This window comes from Oncorhynchus gorbuscha, linkage group LG21 (genome assembly GCF_021184085.1).
Source record: "Oncorhynchus gorbuscha isolate QuinsamMale2020 ecotype Even-year linkage group LG21, OgorEven_v1.0, whole genome shotgun sequence".
In the NCBI taxonomy this organism is placed as follows: Eukaryota; Metazoa; Chordata; class Actinopteri; order Salmoniformes; family Salmonidae; genus Oncorhynchus; species Oncorhynchus gorbuscha.
In genome coordinates this window covers 18,475,479-18,492,870 of record NC_060193.1, presented here as the reverse complement: position 1 = coordinate 18,492,870, position 17,392 = coordinate 18,475,479, and the positions used below count along the sequence as shown (strand labels likewise).

Sequence of the window (17,392 nt, the reverse complement as noted above, 5' to 3'; positions counted from 1 at the left end):
TGTTAGGTTTCCACGGCAACCAACAAGCCTCACACACACACACCTACTGGGCAATTAATTACACCTTCACTAACTGACTTAGACCTCAAGTGAGAGAGTTTGAAGCTAAGACCACACGTTCAGTGTTAATGGTTATTTTAGGTTAAGGTGTATATTTCTCTCAGGTTAACAGGTCTCACAGTATTTAGTCCTGGTCTGACTCTTATTCTTGTTCTCTCTACCAGGTTTTCGCCAGGTGTCAATCAAAACCAGCTCCTCCCCCATCTAGCGCCAAGTCACATGGGCGGACTGAACCATCCCAGTAAATTCTTCAATAATGGGTGAGTCCGGCATATGTTCCATTGGGCTAGCTGTCGTCTCCGCCTCGTCTTTCCTTGTCACTACACTCATAACTCCAGGCTGTAGTCACTGTAATCTGACTCTCTCTCTGTCTCTCTCTCTGTTCCCAACAGGCCCATCCAGGTTCGTGGTGGGGAAAAGCTGGAGCTGTCCCAGGCCATGTTACCTAGCCTCCAGAGAGGGGACCAGCAACGCCCCCCTCCTCCCCCCCACCGGGCGTGGGAGCAGTTGGGTCAGCTGTATGACTCCCACCCCCCTCATTCACTTGTACCCCTACCCGGCGACCACGCCCCCCGTCTGCACAGCGGTGGATACAGCACTAGGCCTCCTACCCACCTGCCTTCCAGACCCAATCAGCTACTGAAGGTGAGAGAAGGGGCCAGTGATATCATCCGACAGGACGAGTGTAGATAAACGAGTGGCCTATCAGTGAGTGACGATTAAAGGTGGATGTCTTGTTAGGAGATGTAATGCTGACTTTTCCTCACTCTCCTCACTCTCTCCTCCTCTCTCTCTCCTATCTGTCAGTATGAGGGTCCTCAGGAGCACCATGTTCCCAGGGGTCCAGCATCACTGGGTGATATGTGGTCTCAGGTACAGCAGCAGCAGAGGGGTTACCCAGGGAAAATGCAGGGGGGGCAGCTGAAGAGGCCGGCCCCCCCTCTCGGGGAGCACTCGGTCATCCAGCACACCCCGCCCCCCTCCCTTCACCCCTCCTCTCGCCCCAATGAGGACTGCCCCAGTCCGAGCAAGAGGAAGAGGAAGAGGAGTTCTGAGCAGGTACGTGGATGACAGAAACCACTGCAATCAACACTTCACTCACGCAGTTACTTTTACTTTACACATACAGGATAAAGAAATCCAAGTCTATACTCTAATATGTAGCATCAGGTGATTGCATAGAATTATTTGTGACCTTTTGATATCTCAACTTAGTTTGTTGTTGTAATTTGACCATGTTGTTTTGATGGGACCTGCTGTAGTATTTACATTGTTACTCTACTCCTCTCCAGATTCCTCACCCCAGCATCCAGAGGTTCTCTGGCCCAGGAGGACAGCAGCAGCCCCCGGCCCACCTCCCCCCTCCCCCATCCAAACCTGCCTTCTGGAACCCCATACACAAGGGGAACGCCCCCTGGGCCCAGCCCGAACGCAGGAACGGGCCTCCAGAGTTCCAGATCAGACCTGTAAGAACACTACCACATCGTCAAGAGAATTCACCGTACTTATCAGGTGTTCTTATCAGGTGTTCTTATCAGGTGTTCTTATCAGGTGTTCTTATCAGGTGTTCTTATCAGGTGTTCTTATCAGGTGTTCTTATCAGGTGTTCTTATCAGGTGTTCTTATCAGGTGTGTTTATCAGGTGTTCTTATCAGGTGTTCTTATCAGGTGTTCTTATCGGGTGTGGGTGTGCTTATCGGGTGTGTTTATCAGGTGTGCTTATCAGGTGTGCTTATCAGGTGTGCTTATCAGGTGTGTTTATCAGGTGTTCTTATCAGGTGTGTTTATCAGGTGTGTTTATCAGGTGTGCTTATCAGGTGTGCTTATCAGGTGTGCTTATCAGGTGTTCTTATCAGGTGTGTTAATCAGGTGTGCTTATCAGGTGTGCTTATCAGGTGTGTTTATCAGGTGTGCTTATCAGGTGTGTTAATCAGGTGTTCTTATCAGGTGTGTTTATCAGGTGTGTTTATCAGGTGTTCTTATCAGGTGTGTTTATCAGGTGTTCTTATCAGGTGTGTTTATCAGGTGTGTTTATCAGGTGTGTTTATCAGGTGTGTTTATCAGGTGTTCTTATCAGGTGTGTTTATCAGGTGTGTTTATCAGGTGTTCTTATCAGGTGTTCTTATCAGGTGTGTTTATCAGGTGTTCTTATCAGGTGTGTTTATCAGGTGTTCTTATCAGGTGTTCTTATCAGGTGTGTTTATCAGGTGTGTTTATCAGGTGTTCTTATCAGGTGTTCTTATCAGGTGTGTTAATCAGGTGTTCTTATCAGGTGTGTTTATCAGGTGTGTTTATCAGGTGTTCTTATCAGGTGTTCTTATCAGGTGTTCTTATCGGGTGTTCTTATCGGGTGTGCTTATCGGGTGTGCTTATCGGGTGTGTTTATCAGGTGTGTTTATCAGGTGTGTTTATCAGGTGTGCTTATCAGTTGTTCTTATCAGGTGTGTTTATCAGGTGTGTTTATCAGGTGTGCTTATCAGGTGTGCTTATCAGGTGTGCTTATCAGGTGTTCTTATCAGGTGTGTTTATCAGGTGTGTTTATCAGGTGTGTTTATCAGGTGTGTTTATCAGGTGTGTTTATCAGGTGTTCTTATCAGGTGTGTTTATCAGGTGTGTTTATCAGGTGTTCTTATCAGGTGTTCTTATCAGGTGTGTTAATCAGGTGTTCTTATCAGGTGTGTTTATCAGGTGTTCTTATCAGGTGTTCTTATCAGGTGTGTTTATCAGGTGTGTTTATCAGGTGTTCTTATCAGGCGTTCTTATCAGGTGTGTTAATCAGGTGTGTTTATCAGGTGTGTTTATCAGGTGTTCTTATCAGGTGTTCTTATCAGGTGTTCTTATCAGGTGTGTTTATCAGGTGTGTTTATCAGGTGTTCTTATCAGGTGTTCTTATCAGGTGTTCTTATCAGGTGTGTTTATCAGGTGTGCTTATCAGGTGTGTTTATCAGGTGTGCTTATCAGGTGTGCTTATCAGGTGTGCTTATCAGGTGTGCTTATCAGGTGTGCTTATCAGGTGTGCTTATCAGGTGTGCTTATCAGGTCATTATTATAGTATTTGTTGTTGGTGGAACTTGGTTTGTTGCGTTTGACATAAAGTAACATGTCAGTTTATGAGATGCAGGTTAGGTGGTCAAATAGTTTGTCTATGGTCTCCAGCCCACAAGTTCTTACCTGATCGTGTCACTCTCTTTCTCTCTGGTAACAGGACTCAGCCAAGTCGGGTCTGGGCGGCTACACCTACAAACCTCCCCCTCCCTCCGCCCCTTCGCCAATCTCCCCAACCCGCATCTCCTCCCCGGGAGACTACCCCCAGGGGCGCGGAGCCCCCCACCCACTCCACAAGCCCCAGTTCCCACCTCAGGCCCTCAATCAACCCCCCCACAATAACCACCCCCAGTACCCCAAACAACCAGCTCTAGCCCCGCCTCTCATGGGGATGGAGTCCCGGGGAGGTCCTCCTACCCCCCAGAGAGGCCTTACCACTGGGGGCCGAGGAATCAACAACCATCCCCCCTCTCATCCTCCTCACCACCAAGCTCTAGCAAGGGGGGACAGTAGAGGAGACCGGGACAGTAGGGAGCCCCCCCAACCCTCACCAGCAAACCACACTGGCGTGCCTTACAACCCCCACCCTCACTTCCAGCCCCACACGGGGCTGGGGCACATGGCCCCCCGCCCCTCTGACCCTGCCTGCAGCACCGCAGTACCTCCGCAGCACAACCCCACCACCCCACACCATGAGGCGTGGAGGCCCCAGGGCCAGGGGAGGCCACAAAGCAACCACCCCCTGGTGAGTCCTGGTTTCCCAGCAGAGCTAATGTTGCACCCAGTCTCCATTTGTTAATGCCTGATCTCCACCTTTTTCACACGGATTATTTTAAAAATCCCGAATCGACGCCCGGCGGGCTGACTGGGCACTTCACGTAGACCCGACGAGTCTGTGAACAACTCCCATTTTACCTACTCATTGTCATTTAGTGGAGGGTTCTGTTTGGAATTGATTGGACTTAATTAATGGGCTTAGTTAATGGACTTAGTTAATGGGCTTAGTTAATGGGCTTAGTTAATGGGCTTAGTTAATGGACTTAGTTAATGGACTTAGTTAATGGGCTTAGTTAATGGGCTTAGTTAATGGGCTTAGTTAATGGGCTTAGTTAATGGGCTTAGTTAATGGGCTTAGTTAATGGGCTTAGTTAATGGACTTAGTTAATGGGCTTAGTTAATGGGCTTAGTTAATGGACTTAGTTAATGGACTTAGTTAATGGGCTTAGTTAATGGGCTTAGTTAATGGACTTAGTTAATGGACTTAGTTAATGGGCTTAGTTAATGGGCTTAGTTAATGGGCTTAGTTAATGGACTTAGTTAAGGGGCTTAGTTAAGGGGCTTTTTTAATGGGCTTAGTTTATGGACTTACAGGAAAGTACAGGAAATATAAAGCATATCCATTTTGTTTGCATTGTAGTGAATCGGGTTGGCGTCCCAAATGGGCCCTATCAAAAGTAGTGCACTGTGTAGGAAATAGGGTGCCATTTGGGAAGCGACCCGTGTCTGTTTTTATTGCGCAGTATCTTCAGTGCACTAACCTAGCATGTGTCTCTCCCTACAGGAGTCAGGTCTCTACAGGGCAGGGCCGGTATCTCAGGGGCAGCATCAGAACCAGGTCGGGGAGACCCGGGGTCCTGCACCCCTCCAGCATCATCAGCACCCCCGCCCCCACGTCAGCCCCCCTCTGGCCTCCCCCATAACTCCTACCAGGACGCCAGTCATCACCCCCACCTTCACCCCCCATCCCCCCTGCTCACAGTCACATAACAACCGCTACAGTAGTAGTATGACTGGACCTGCACTCTCCACTGTGACCACAGCGCCCCCTGCTGTGTGTTCAGCTAACAACATCCCCAGCAGCAGGAGAGTCAGGGAGACGATGGGAATGCTCCACCAGACCTCAGTTCCATCTCAGCTGGAGAGGGACCCAGAGAGGGGGCCCATCCACCCCATGCTACACCCAGGGTATCAGGGAGCCCGCGTGGGCACTGCCAGCCACCCTCACCCCCAGCGGGCACCACCCAGGCCCCAGCAGCAGCCTAGCCACCACCACCACCACCAGTCTGTCCAGGGGAAGGGTTACTACGGACGGCCTGAGCCTGATCGCACTCCTTCCTCTTCGTCATCATCCTCAGGACACCAGAGGGCAGGGGAGAGCGTTATCACCAGCAGAGGGTCTCAACCCAACCCCCTCCCGCAGATGGCGGTCACTAGCTCGCCCCGTGACCGCACCATGACCGCCCCCCAACCCCACACGGTCAACTCTGCCCCTCAGCCAGGCTCCAATCCCTCTTACTCCAGACTCTGTGCCCAGTCTACACCCCAGCCCCCCCAGGCTACCACCACCTCAGCCCAGGGGTATCTTAACTCTCGACCCCAGCCACCACCACCCTCAGCCCCCCAGTCCATGGAGGAGGCCCTGGATAAACTGGATGCTGAGCTGCAGGGTCATATGCAGGCTGAAGAGAGGAGAATGGACTGGGAGAGAGAGCAGGAGGAGAGGAAGAGGAGGGATTGGGAGAGAGAGCAGGAGGAGAGGAAGAGGAGGGATTGGGAGAGAGAGCAGGAGGAGAGGAAGAGGAGGGAGTGGGAGAGAGCAGAAGAGGAGAAGAAGAGAAATAAGGAATGGGAAAAAGAGCAGGAAGAAAGGAAGAGGAGGGACTGGGAGAGAGAGAGGGAGGAAGAGGAGAGGAAGAAAAGGAGAGAGTGGGCGAGAGAGGATGAGGAGAGGAAGAGGAGGATGGAGAGGAAGGAGGAGATGAGCAGGAGCAGTAAGGGGAGAGAGGAGTCCGCCATCGAGAGTCTGGAGAGACTCCTGTCAGGCAGCACTTCTTCTGCCCCACCTCCTCCTCGCCTGTCCACTGTCTCCACCTCCTCCTTTGTCCTACCTCTACCCCCACCACCCACCAGCCAGTCCTCCCCCTCGCCCCCCTACCCCTGGCTGAGCCGGGCCGGGGCACCCCCTTGTCCCCCAGGCCAGGCACCACCGTCTCCCGCTCCCCTGGAGAGGTCGCAGCCGCCCCCTCTCACCCCCCAGACGGAGTATGCCAGGGAGAAGCAGAGGCAGAGGGAGAAATGGAGTGGGAGTCCCCAGTCATCATCTCACAGTAGTAACGTTACCTCAGGGAACAACGCCCAGTCCTCGTCGGGGCCCTCCTACCCTAACAACCCCTCTGCTGTTACCTCTTACCCCAACCACCCCTTAAATAACACCACCATGCGAGGCACCCCCAGTCCACCCAAAGACACTCTCCGACCCAAGGAGAAAGCTAGTCGGCAGGCCAGAGGAGGAGTGATGGGGGCTACGGGTCCCCTCCACAGCTCCATCAGCATCACCCTCCGAGAGCCCCCCAAACTCTTCCAGGCTTTCCCCAGGGACAGCCTTTCGTCCTCTACCAACCCCTCCAGAACCACCAGCAGCACCTCCAGCACAGGGGGTCTCCTCCACAAGCGCATGCCCAGCGGAGGCCTAGGCAGCCTGGGTAGCAGCGCTAGCAGCAGCAGCAGCGGAGACTCGGACAGCGCCCAGTTTGAGGAGGAACCATCGGAGCTGTCTACGTTACTCCCGGACGGTCTGGCCAACATCATGGCCATGCTGGATGAGTCCATCAAGAAAGAGGAGGAATCTTTCTATAGCAGCGACCGAAACGTAGCTAGAGAAAACAACACCTTCTCTGATACCGTGCCACCGGACAAGAGCTACCTATGCGCCCCGGACCTCATTCCGGCGCCCAAGCAGCAACCGCAGGACGACTTTGTTGGGGCGAACCTCCACGCCAGCCCCCCCGTGCTGAGCCGACAGGGCTCCCTGGCCTCCCCCTGCAGTCGGACCTCCTCCCTCAACGAGGAAGAGGAGGGTTGTCCCACCCCGAAACCCGCACCGGAGCTCCACAAGCCAGCCGTCCCTCTCAACCCCAACCCCCAGTCAGGGACTAACTACAGCCACAGCGACCTGGCTAAACTCTACGGTCTCCCGGAGCCCGCGAAGAGCGAGTGCGACGACGAAGATGAGGAAGAGGAGTCGGAGACCCCGTCCAGTTCCCCTCCCCCGCCCCAGAGGCCCCACCTCCACCAGACGGGGGTGAGCAGCACCTTCAAGTCCCCGGCCGCCCTGGAGAACCAGAAGTACACCTACAGAGGAGGTCCATTTGGCCGCCCGCCCCCCTCCGCTCTGGGGGGACTGAAGTACTCCTCCTCCCTCTCTCTGGGTCCCGACATCCAACAGCAGCAGAATAGCACCTCCCCCACCTCCGATTCCACCAATCACCCGGGCTTTACACCGCCCCGAAAGTCCCGCCCACACTCACCCTCCAACTGGGAGGCCAAGAGACGGGTCAATATCAAGATGGAGGCGCCTGATATCTGGAGAGATGGGAGGGAGGCCACGGAGAAGAGGATCCATTCCTTAAAGTCACATTTGAATCCCTCCACACAATCCATCAAGATGGAGCCGAAAGAAGAGATGAAGCTCACTACCATCTCTGAGTCTTCTCTAGCCGAGCTGGGACGGAGCTGTGAGGTCTCCCTGACCCGGCACTCCAATTCCCTCCCCAGCAACAACACCTCAGACAGGACCAAGACTGAGCTGAAACACGAGGACAGGCACCACAAGCCTGAGAGAGAGTGGGAACGAGACAGAGAGAAGGACAGAGAGACTGAGAAGAAGAGGAAACACGGCAGCAGCAAGAAACACCAGGACAGGAAAGAGAGGAAGAAAAAGCACCGAGAGAAACGAGAGGAGATGTCCTCCTCCCATTCCAGTTCCAAATGGCACAAGGAGGGCAAAGTTCACAAGGAGAAGAAGGAGCACCTGCGGATCCTTGGGAGCCTGGACCTCCAGAGCAAGGAGATCCGGGAGAAGGACCGCGACCACATTCACGCTGACATGGAGAGAGACCGGAAGAGGAGGAAACAGGCTGGTGGCACTAGCGGAGACGAACCCTCAGAATGGGCGTCCCATAGTAGAAGTGAAAAAAGTTCTGGTGTCATGTCCTCTTCTCAGGGCAGTGAGGTTGGATCGACACTGCAGGGTTCGGCTGCTGACTTCATGAAGCTGAAGGCCCTGTCGGACGGGCCGCCCAAGGAGCTGAAGGCCCTGTCGGACGGGCCGCCCAAGGAGCTGAAGGCCCTGTCGGACGGGCCGCCCAAGGAGCTGAAGGCCCTGTCGGACGGGCCGCCCAAGGAGCTGAAGGCCCTGTCGGACGGGCCGCCCAAAGAGCTGAAGGCCCTGTCGGACGGGCCGCCCAAGGAGCTGAAGATCAGGCTGATCAAGGTGGAGAGTGGAGACAGAGAGACGTTCATCGCCTCGGAGGTGGAGGAGAAGGGGACACCGCTGGAGGAGATCACCATAAACAACACAGCCGCAGAGGTCATACGGGCCTGCAAGTGAGTATGGAGGAGGAGAGGGGGATGGAGGGGTGAACAAGGCAGGAGTGTTGTGGGAGAGAGTGTGGGTGTTTTTACCAACTCGAAGTAAAAGATGGTCCATTCTAGTAAATACATTTCTAAAAAGACAGCTTTTATGCTCTAGTTTGTGACTGTGTTTTATCTATAAAAAAATGATAATTGAACTCTTCTCTCAGGGGTGCGAGGGTGAAAGGGAAGTTCAGAGAGTCCTACCTGCTCCCTGCATTCTCTGTCAAGCCCCTGTTTACTACAGAGCCCATCCCACGGGAGAAACTCAACCCTCCCACACCAAGCATCTATGTAAGTCCCTGTCGTTCACCATAACCCCACCACACATCTCACATATCTATTTTTCTCTGCACCCCGTCTCCCATGATATTATTACACTCCGTCTCTTTCTCTAATAATGTGTAGCGTGAAATAATTAAAATCATTTTCTATGCCTGTATTTGTATTTCTTATGGATCCTCGTTAGTTGCTGCCAGTTACTCTTCCTGGGGTCCAGCAAAATTTAGGCAGTTATATATTTTAAACATGACATTTTGGGCCTCCTGAGTTTCGCAGCATCTCAGTGCTAAAGGTGTCACTACAGACACTGGTTTGATCACGGGATGTATCTCAACCGGCCGTGATCGGGAGTCCCATAGGGTGGCGCCCAATTGGCCCAGCTTCGTCCAGGTTAGGGGAGGGTTTGGCCTGGGTAGGCCGTCATTGTAAATACGAATGTGTTCCTAACTGACTTGCCTAGTTAACTAAAGGTTAAATAATTTAAAAAACAAATCACAACAGATTTCACAACACATTGTGTGCCATCAGACCCCTACTCTACTACCACATATCTACAACACAAAATCCAGGTGTACGTGTGTGTATAGTGCGTATGTTATTGTGTAGGTATGCATGTGTCTGTGCCTATGTTTGTGTTGCTTCAGTCTCCCCAGTTCCATCAGGTTTATTATTGTTTTTATCTGATTCTACTGTTTGCATCAGTTACCTGATGTGGAATAGAGTTCAATGTAGTCATGGCTATATGCAGTACTGTGCATCACCCATAGTCTGTTCTGGACTTGAGGACTGTGAAGAGACCTCTGGTGGCATGTCTTGTGGGGTATACACGGGTGTCCGAGCTGTGTGCCAGTAGACAGCTCAATGCATTCAACATGTCAATATCTGACACAAATACAAGTAGTGAAGTCAATCCCTCCTCCACTTTGAGTCAGTACTGTACTGCCCTCTGTTGGTAGATAACGGCACCTGATGTGAATTATTATAATTGTACTAACTGTTCTATCCTCCCACCTCTCTATAGCTGGAGAGTAAGAGAGATGCCTTATCCCCAGTACTACTGCAGTTCTGTACAGACCCCAAGAACCCTGTTACTGTCATCAGAGGACTGGCCGGGTCCCTACGACTCAGTGAGTTTAACACATCCCGCCACACACACACTTCACGTCGTTATCAATCATTTATTCAACACGATCTACCACAGTAACCACACAAATCATTCATTCAAACTGCACTACCTACCTACAAATAGTAATCATGCCACACCATTTCATCACACACTGTCAACTGCGTTTATTTTCAGCAAACTTAACATGTGTAAATATTTGTATGAACATAAGATTCAACAACTGAGACAAACTGAACAAGTTCCACAGACATGTGGCTAACAGAAATGGAATGTGTCCCTGAACAAAGGGGGGGTCAAAATCAAAATTAACTGTCAGTGCCTGGTGTGGCCACCAGCTGCATTAAGTCTCTCCTCCTCATGGACTGCACCAGATTTGCCCGTTCTTGCTGTGAGATGTTACCCCACTCTTCCACAAAGGCACCTGCAAGTTCCCGACCATTTCTGAGGGGAATGGTCCTAGCCCTCACCCTCCGATCCAACAGGTCCCAGATGTGCTCAATGGGATTGAGATCTGGGCTCATCGGTGGCCATGGCAGAACACTGACATTCATGTCTTGCAGGAAATCACACACAGAAAGAGCAGTATGGCTGGTGGCATTGTCATGCTGGAGGGTCATGTCAGGATGAGCATGCAGGAAGGGTACCACATGACGGAGGAGGATGTCTTCCCTGTAACGCACAGAGTTGAGATTGCCTGCAATCACAACAAGCTCAGTCCGATGATGCTGTGACACACGACCCCAGACCATGACGGACCCTCCACCTCCAAATCGATCCCGCTCCAGAGTACAGGCCTTGGTGTAATGCTCATTCCTTCGACGTTAAATGCGAATCCGACCATCACCCATCATGAGACAAATCCGCGACTCGTCAGTGAAGAGCACTTTTTGCCAGTCCTGTCTGGTCCAGCGACGGAGGGTTTGTGCCCGCAGGCGCCGTTGTTGCCGGTGATGTCTGGTGAGGACCTGTTTTACAACAGGCCTACAAGCTCTCAGTCCAGCCTCTCTCAACCTATTTTGTGCTCTCCTGGTGTAACTCTGGCAGTTGCCATCCTGTACCTGTCCCGCAGGTGTGATGTTCGGGTTCTACCGATCCTGTGCAGGTGTCGTAACACGTGGTCTGCCACTGCGAGGACGATCAGCTGTCCGTCCTGCCTCCCTGTAGCGTCTCACAGTACGAACATTGACATTTATTGCCCTGGCCACATCTGCAGTCCTCATGCCTCCTTGCAGCATGCCTAAGGCACGTTCACGCAGATGAGCAGGGACCCTGGGCATCTTTCTTTTGGTGTTTCTCAGAGTCAGTACAAAGGCCTCTTTGGTGTCCTAAGTTTTCATAACTGTGACCTTAATTGCCTACCGTCTGTTAGCTGTTAGTGTCTTAATGACCGTTCCACAGGTGCATGTTCATTAATTGTTAATGGTTCATTGAACAGGCATGGGAAACCGTGTTATTTGGATTTTTACGAATTATCTTTGAAAGACCGTGTCCTGAAAAAGGGACGTTTCTTTTGTTGCTGAGTTTATGTTAAACCACTGTTTCTCTCTCTCTCTCCTCAGACCTGGGTCTGTTCTCCACTAAGTCTCTGGTGGATGCTAACTCTGAGCATGCTGTGGAGGTGAGGACCCAGGTACAGCAGCCTGCTGATGAGAACTGGGACCCCAGCGGCACGGGGCAGACCTGGCCCTGCGAGAGCAGCCGCTCACACACCACCATCGCCAAGTACGCCCAGTACCAGGCCTCCAGCTTCCAGGAGAGCCTCCAGGTATGGATGGATGCAATGATACACACACACCATGTGTACACACACACACACACACACACACACACACACACACACACACACACACACACACACACACACACACACACACACACACACACACACACACACACGCCTCTTATATTTCACTTACCTCTACCTTCTTCTTTTGTGTCTTCAGGAGGAGAAGGGGAGTGATGAAGATGATGATATCGAAGATGAGGAAGACAAAGAGAAGAGTAAGGAGACTAGCTCTGAGACGTCTAACAAAGACCCCACAAGCAAAGACGCTACCAGTACCGAGCTGAAACCAGTGGGGAAGATCATCAAGTTTGGCACCAACATTGATCTGTCAGACCCCAAGAGGTAAGCTGGAGATAGGGATGCATTTTATTACCACATAGAACATGTGGGACTTTTCCCATTTGTTCCAGAACCTTTCTCTGGGGTTTTGCTGACCCCTACTGGTCAGGTTTCAGTACTGCATCTTTATTACATAAGCCACGTCCATTGCTAAGCAAGGCCATATTGTGCAAAATCACGATAGTACATAAGATCCTTAGTGATGATAGCATTGATGCTACTACTGCCACTCAGACTGGGTTCTGTTGGCCAGTTAAAAAAATACAATAACCCTGTTCTCCCTCTCTCTCCCAGGTGGAAGGCCCAGCTGCAGGAGCTCCAGAAGCTACCAGCCTTCATGCGCGTGGCGTCCAGCGGCAACATGCTGAGCCACGTCGGTCACACCATCCTGGGAATGAACACTGTCCAGCTCTACATGAAGGTCCCCGGGAGCCGCACGCCTGGCCACCAGGAGAACAACAACTTCTGCTCTGTCAACATCAACATTGGGCCTGGAGACTGCGAGTGGTTCTCCGTGCACGAAAACTACTGGCCGGCCATCGACGACTTCTGTGAAAAGTAAGTAGTGTGGCCATTGGCTGATACACTAGCGTGACTTACTGAATGTGTTGATGATGAGGAACAATAATCCATTCCTGATTTGAGACTGTTTGATGTAGGGAAAGAAATCTGTCCAATTCGCCCTTCCGGGTAACTAGAGCTCGGCCCGTGAGTCCTTCGAGTGTAAAATAGTACAAGTGTCTCATCTACTCAAGTGTACCATTCTCCCAACGTATCACCCACTACCTCAGAGGATCTAACCCCAGTATCCCCCCCCTCCTTCACCCCTCCTTCAGGCATGGAGTAGACTACCTGACCGGTTCCTGGTGGCCTGTTCTGGAGGACCTGTACCGATCCAACATCCCTGTGTACCGCTTCATTCAGAGACCAGGAGACCTGGTGTGGATCAACGCAGGGACCGTCCACTGGGTCCAGGCTGTGGGCTGGTGCAACAACATAGCATGGAACGTGGGACCACTCAACTGTACGTTAACTCCCTGATAAAGGGAACTACATTACTCTTGCTACAGATGCAAATGTTTGACTCCGCCCATCTACTGAAACGCATTGCCTTAAAGCCATCGTGGTCAGTCATTTTGACTTGAGAGTTTTGAGGTTAATGACCATAGTCCAAATCCACACCAACCAAACGCATAAGTAGGGGACGGAAGATGAAGATCCGTTGAAGAAACATACAAGGTCACTAACAATTTGACTGTTGAAGAGCTTTCAGAACGTCAGGCACTAATGTTAGCGTTGTTCCTCTCTGCAGCCTACCAGTACCAGTTGGCCCTGGAGAGGTTTGAGTGGAACGAAGTGAAGAAGGTCAAGTCCATCGTCCCCATGATCCACGTGTCCTGGAACGTGGCCCGCACCGTGAAGGTCACCGACCCAGACACATACAAGATGATCAAGTGAGTGCAGGCTGATGGGTCCTCTATTTAAGCAGTAAGGCCAGAGAAAGAGTGGTACGTGGCCAATATACCACGGCTACGGGCTGTTATGTACGACGCAACGCGGAGTGCCTGGATATAGCCCTTAGCCGTGGTATATTGGCCATATACCACAAACCCCCCGAGGTGCTTTAGTGCTATTATAAACTGGTTACCAACATAATTAGAACAGTAAAAAGTCCTTTTCTGTCACACCCGTGGTATTCCATTCAGGGCTCGAACCTCATCCTCTCTCCCTCCCTCAGACACTGCCTGCTGCAGTCCATCAAGCACATCCAGGTTCTGCGAGACCAGCTGGTGACCGCAGGGAAGAAGATCTCCTACCAGAGCCGGGTGAAGGATGAGCCAGCCTACTACTGCAACGAGTGTGACGTGAGTAATACATCTACCCAGCTCTCTCGATACAAACCCTCAATCCCTCCGTCCCCCGTCCCCCGTCTGCCAGCACCAAACTGCCTTCTAACTGAACCCAAAACACAAACACTTACCTTACAATCAGAGAGAGCCCGTCTCTCTTCTGAAAACCGCATTACTTCAACCCGCTGTCTTCCCTCATGATAGCTTCAGCACGCTTTCAATTCATCCCCATGCATTACAATACGAGCCCTGTCGCACAGCCCAGTGATCCCTGCCTGTATACTGACTGGGTGTGTGTGTATATTCTGTCCACCAGGTGGAGGTGTTTGACCTGCTGTTTGTGACGTCTGAGAGCGGCAGCAGGAAGACCTACGTGGTCCACTGTGAGGACTGTGCCCGCCAGAGGAATCCCAGCCTCTCCAACAACGTAGTGGTGTTGGAGCAGTACCGCATGGAGGAGCTAATGAGTACCTACGACACATTCAACCTGGTGAGGAGACAAATCTTTTTCTTATGAGAGACACGCATATTTTTTATTTAGCCTTTATTTAACTAGGCAAGTCTGTTAAGAACAAATTCTTATTTACAATGACGGCCTACCAAAAGGCAAAAATAAATACAATATAAATATAGGACGAGACACAACATAAAGAGAGACCTAAGACGACAACACAGCATGGTAGCAACACAACATGACAACAATATGGTAGCCGCACAAAACAGTACAAACATTATTGGGCACAGACAACAGCACAACAGGCAAGAAGGGAGAGCAATAGATTACACATAGCAGACACAACTGTCAGTAAGAGTGTCCACGATTGAGTCTTTAAATGAAGAGATTGAGATTAAAACTGTCCAGTTTCAGTGTTTATTGCAGCTCGTTCCAGTCACTAGCTGCAGCGAACTGAAAAGAGGAGCGACCCAGTGATGTGTGTGCTTTGGGGACCTTTAACAGAATGTGACTGGCAGAATGGGTGTTGTATGTGGAGGATGAGGGCTGCAGTAGATATGTCAGATAGGGGGCAGTGAGGCCTAAGAGGGGTTTATAAATAAGCATCAACCAGTGGGTTTTGCGTTAGGTATACAGAGATGACCAGTTTACAGAGGAGTATAGCGTGCAGTGATGTGTCCTATAAGGAGCATTGCTGGCAAATCTGATGGCTGAATGGTAAAGAACATCTAGCCCCTCCAGAGCACCCTTACCTGCCGATCTAACATGGGTAGGATGGTTATCTGAATCAGGGTTAGTTTGGCAGCTGGGGTGAAAGAGGAGCGATTACGATAGAGGAAACCAAGTCTAGATATAACTTTAGCCTGCAACTTTGATATGTGCTGAGAGAAGGACAGTGCACCATCTAGCTATACTTCCAAGTACTTGTATCTTTCTTATGAGACACAGACACACACTATTTCTTATTATGACACACGCACACACAACCTTTTTTCCATTTTTTTTGTAAGACACGAGCACGCTCACTCAGTCTGCCCTGACTGTGTTTTGTATACATCTGCCTGACAATCTGAGGCTAGTATATCTAATGTTCTGTCCTGTCTTCTCTCTCCAGGCTGCAGCGCCCAGTTCACGGTGATGAAGATCCTCCACGTCTCGCAGCCATAACCAAAACTCCTGCCAGACGGGACTGAACACACCTTTTAAAAAGTCTTTTAACCTTTTTTTCCTTCCTTATTTAAGATATTTTTTACTACTACTGCCGATCAAAGCAGCCAATCGAAAACCAGTTTACTACTCATCATCCCTGTTTACAAAACCAAACCGCCAATCAAACTCCAGTTGTTGTCTATGGTGCTCAAGACCAGCTTACTGGTTTCTGGAGGACTTGAAAAAACGGAAAGGCAGTTGGTGCTAGCTACCGTTGTAAACAAGCAACTGAGTTGACGGTTGTTATCAATGGCATGAATTTTTGTTATTTCCGGATTTCTTAAAACAAATTGTCGTCTTGAATACTGAAATGTGTAAATGCTGTTTGTATTTTTTTGTGGGGTGCTGTTTTCTAAAATAATTTATTTTCCTTTTTTTTTTTAAGACTAGATCAGCCTAGATATATACCACATTGGCCTTGTGACTTGTATTTAGAAGATAACTAAGATGGAAAATACTAATAATAGAGAGACGACATTTTTCTAAAAGCATTAAGAATAAGAAGAGCCATTTTTGGGGGGGTTTGGAATGCTTCGAAACATACGGGTTTTAAAGACAATTTTGTTTTTTAGTTCTTGTCTTTCTGACTCTTGTATGTGTTGTAAATTTTGTGTTTTTACAAATGTATAATGTTTATTTCCTTAGGAGAGAGAAAGAAGGCAATTGTCACACCTCTTTAGGACATCAGGTCTTTGTTTTAATGAATTGTTTCCATTTTTCATCGTGATAATATTTCAGTTTGTGTAATAATTAATTGTGTTGTACCTCTGATTTTGTTTTGAGTATTTTTTTTACATACAGATTTGGGGGGGGGTGATTTTACATTGTACATTGTTCTTTTTTAATTTAAAATGTGTCTCGTATTTATTGGCTGTCTATGTTCTCCCCTTGTTTTTATTAGGGTTGTACAAGTTGTGAAAGTTTTTTTTATGGTGATTCTAAGTCCTCTGTAACAACTGTGTCACAGGAGGACAATGTTTTCTCTGGTGCTTCTGGTTCCAATATATATAAATGATATTTCTAATGAATATAACTTACACCTTCCCCTGTAGTTGCTAGGATACACAGCCAAGGTAGAAAATTGACTAACGGAATACTGTCTTTGTAATGCGTGAAAAAAACAACTACATTTTCTGTACATTTTTTTTTTTAAATTTATCGGAGAAATCGTCATTTTGTTTTTCATCCTTTTTAGGGGCCTTTAGATTAAAAAATGTTATCTGTTGGAGTATTGACAGTTCTCTGATGAACAATTTCTTCTTTTTCATCCTTTTTAAGATGAGAATTCTATTTTTCCTGTTCCAAAATACCTTTTAATTCATTTTAAACTGCACTGTTTAGAGAATTCACAGACACACACACACACACACACACACACACACACACACACACACACACACACACACACACACACACACACACACACACACACACACACACACACACACACACACACACACACACAACAACAAACTGAGCCAGACATGTCTTAAACACTTTGTGAATTTGTGTGACATTACTATGACTATTATTAATAAATAAATCCTTTCGATTAAAGCCACATTTGCATATATATTTTTTGTAACTTGAATTAAATTGATGGTACTCACCTCAGCTGAACTGCTAACACAGTCACCTGAGTTGTTCTGGCCGATGTCTGAAACAGACCACATCTCTTACCAGATACCACCACCAATTGGAAATCCCCTAACGTAAAGAAATAATGTACCATCCCAGTTAGTCAATCTGAAAATATACTGTAGGCTACTGTGGCCTTGTAACTATAAAATATAGTGTAGAATCTAGCATAATGAATAAAGCCCTCAGGG

General features: G+C 49.3%; 1 protein-coding gene across 5 annotated transcripts in view; it reads left to right on the top strand.

Annotated features, from left to right (window-relative positions):
* LOC124007660 (lysine-specific demethylase 6B-like) overlaps positions 1 to 17,014 on the top strand; it is a 154,927-nt gene extending 137,913 nt beyond the window's left edge. For 3 of the 5 annotated variants that reach the window (XM_046318331.1, XM_046318330.1, XM_046318332.1), the window contains 16 exons: positions 225 to 320; positions 453 to 705; positions 868 to 1,119; positions 1,353 to 1,526; positions 3,266 to 3,850; positions 4,667 to 8,490; positions 8,688 to 8,811; positions 9,821 to 9,926; positions 11,485 to 11,690; positions 11,869 to 12,053; positions 12,345 to 12,608; positions 12,887 to 13,074; positions 13,363 to 13,504; positions 13,789 to 13,915; positions 14,217 to 14,390; positions 15,469 to 17,014. In XM_046318331.1, the coding sequence (XP_046174287.1) occupies positions 225 to 320; positions 453 to 705; positions 868 to 1,119; positions 1,353 to 1,526; positions 3,266 to 3,850; positions 4,667 to 8,490; positions 8,688 to 8,811; positions 9,821 to 9,926; positions 11,485 to 11,690; positions 11,869 to 12,053; positions 12,345 to 12,608; positions 12,887 to 13,074; positions 13,363 to 13,504; positions 13,789 to 13,915; positions 14,217 to 14,390; positions 15,469 to 15,492 (6,724 nt within the window). In that variant the 3' untranslated portion in view covers positions 15,493 to 17,014. The remainder of the gene's footprint in view (positions 1 to 224; positions 321 to 452; positions 706 to 867; positions 1,120 to 1,352; positions 1,527 to 3,265; positions 3,851 to 4,666; positions 8,491 to 8,687; positions 8,812 to 9,820; positions 9,927 to 11,484; positions 11,691 to 11,868; positions 12,054 to 12,344; positions 12,609 to 12,886; positions 13,075 to 13,362; positions 13,505 to 13,788; positions 13,916 to 14,216; positions 14,391 to 15,468) is intronic. The other 2 variants (XM_046318333.1, XM_046318334.1) reach the window with 2 other exon arrangements.
* Positions 17,015 to 17,392: the final 378 nt, after the last annotated feature.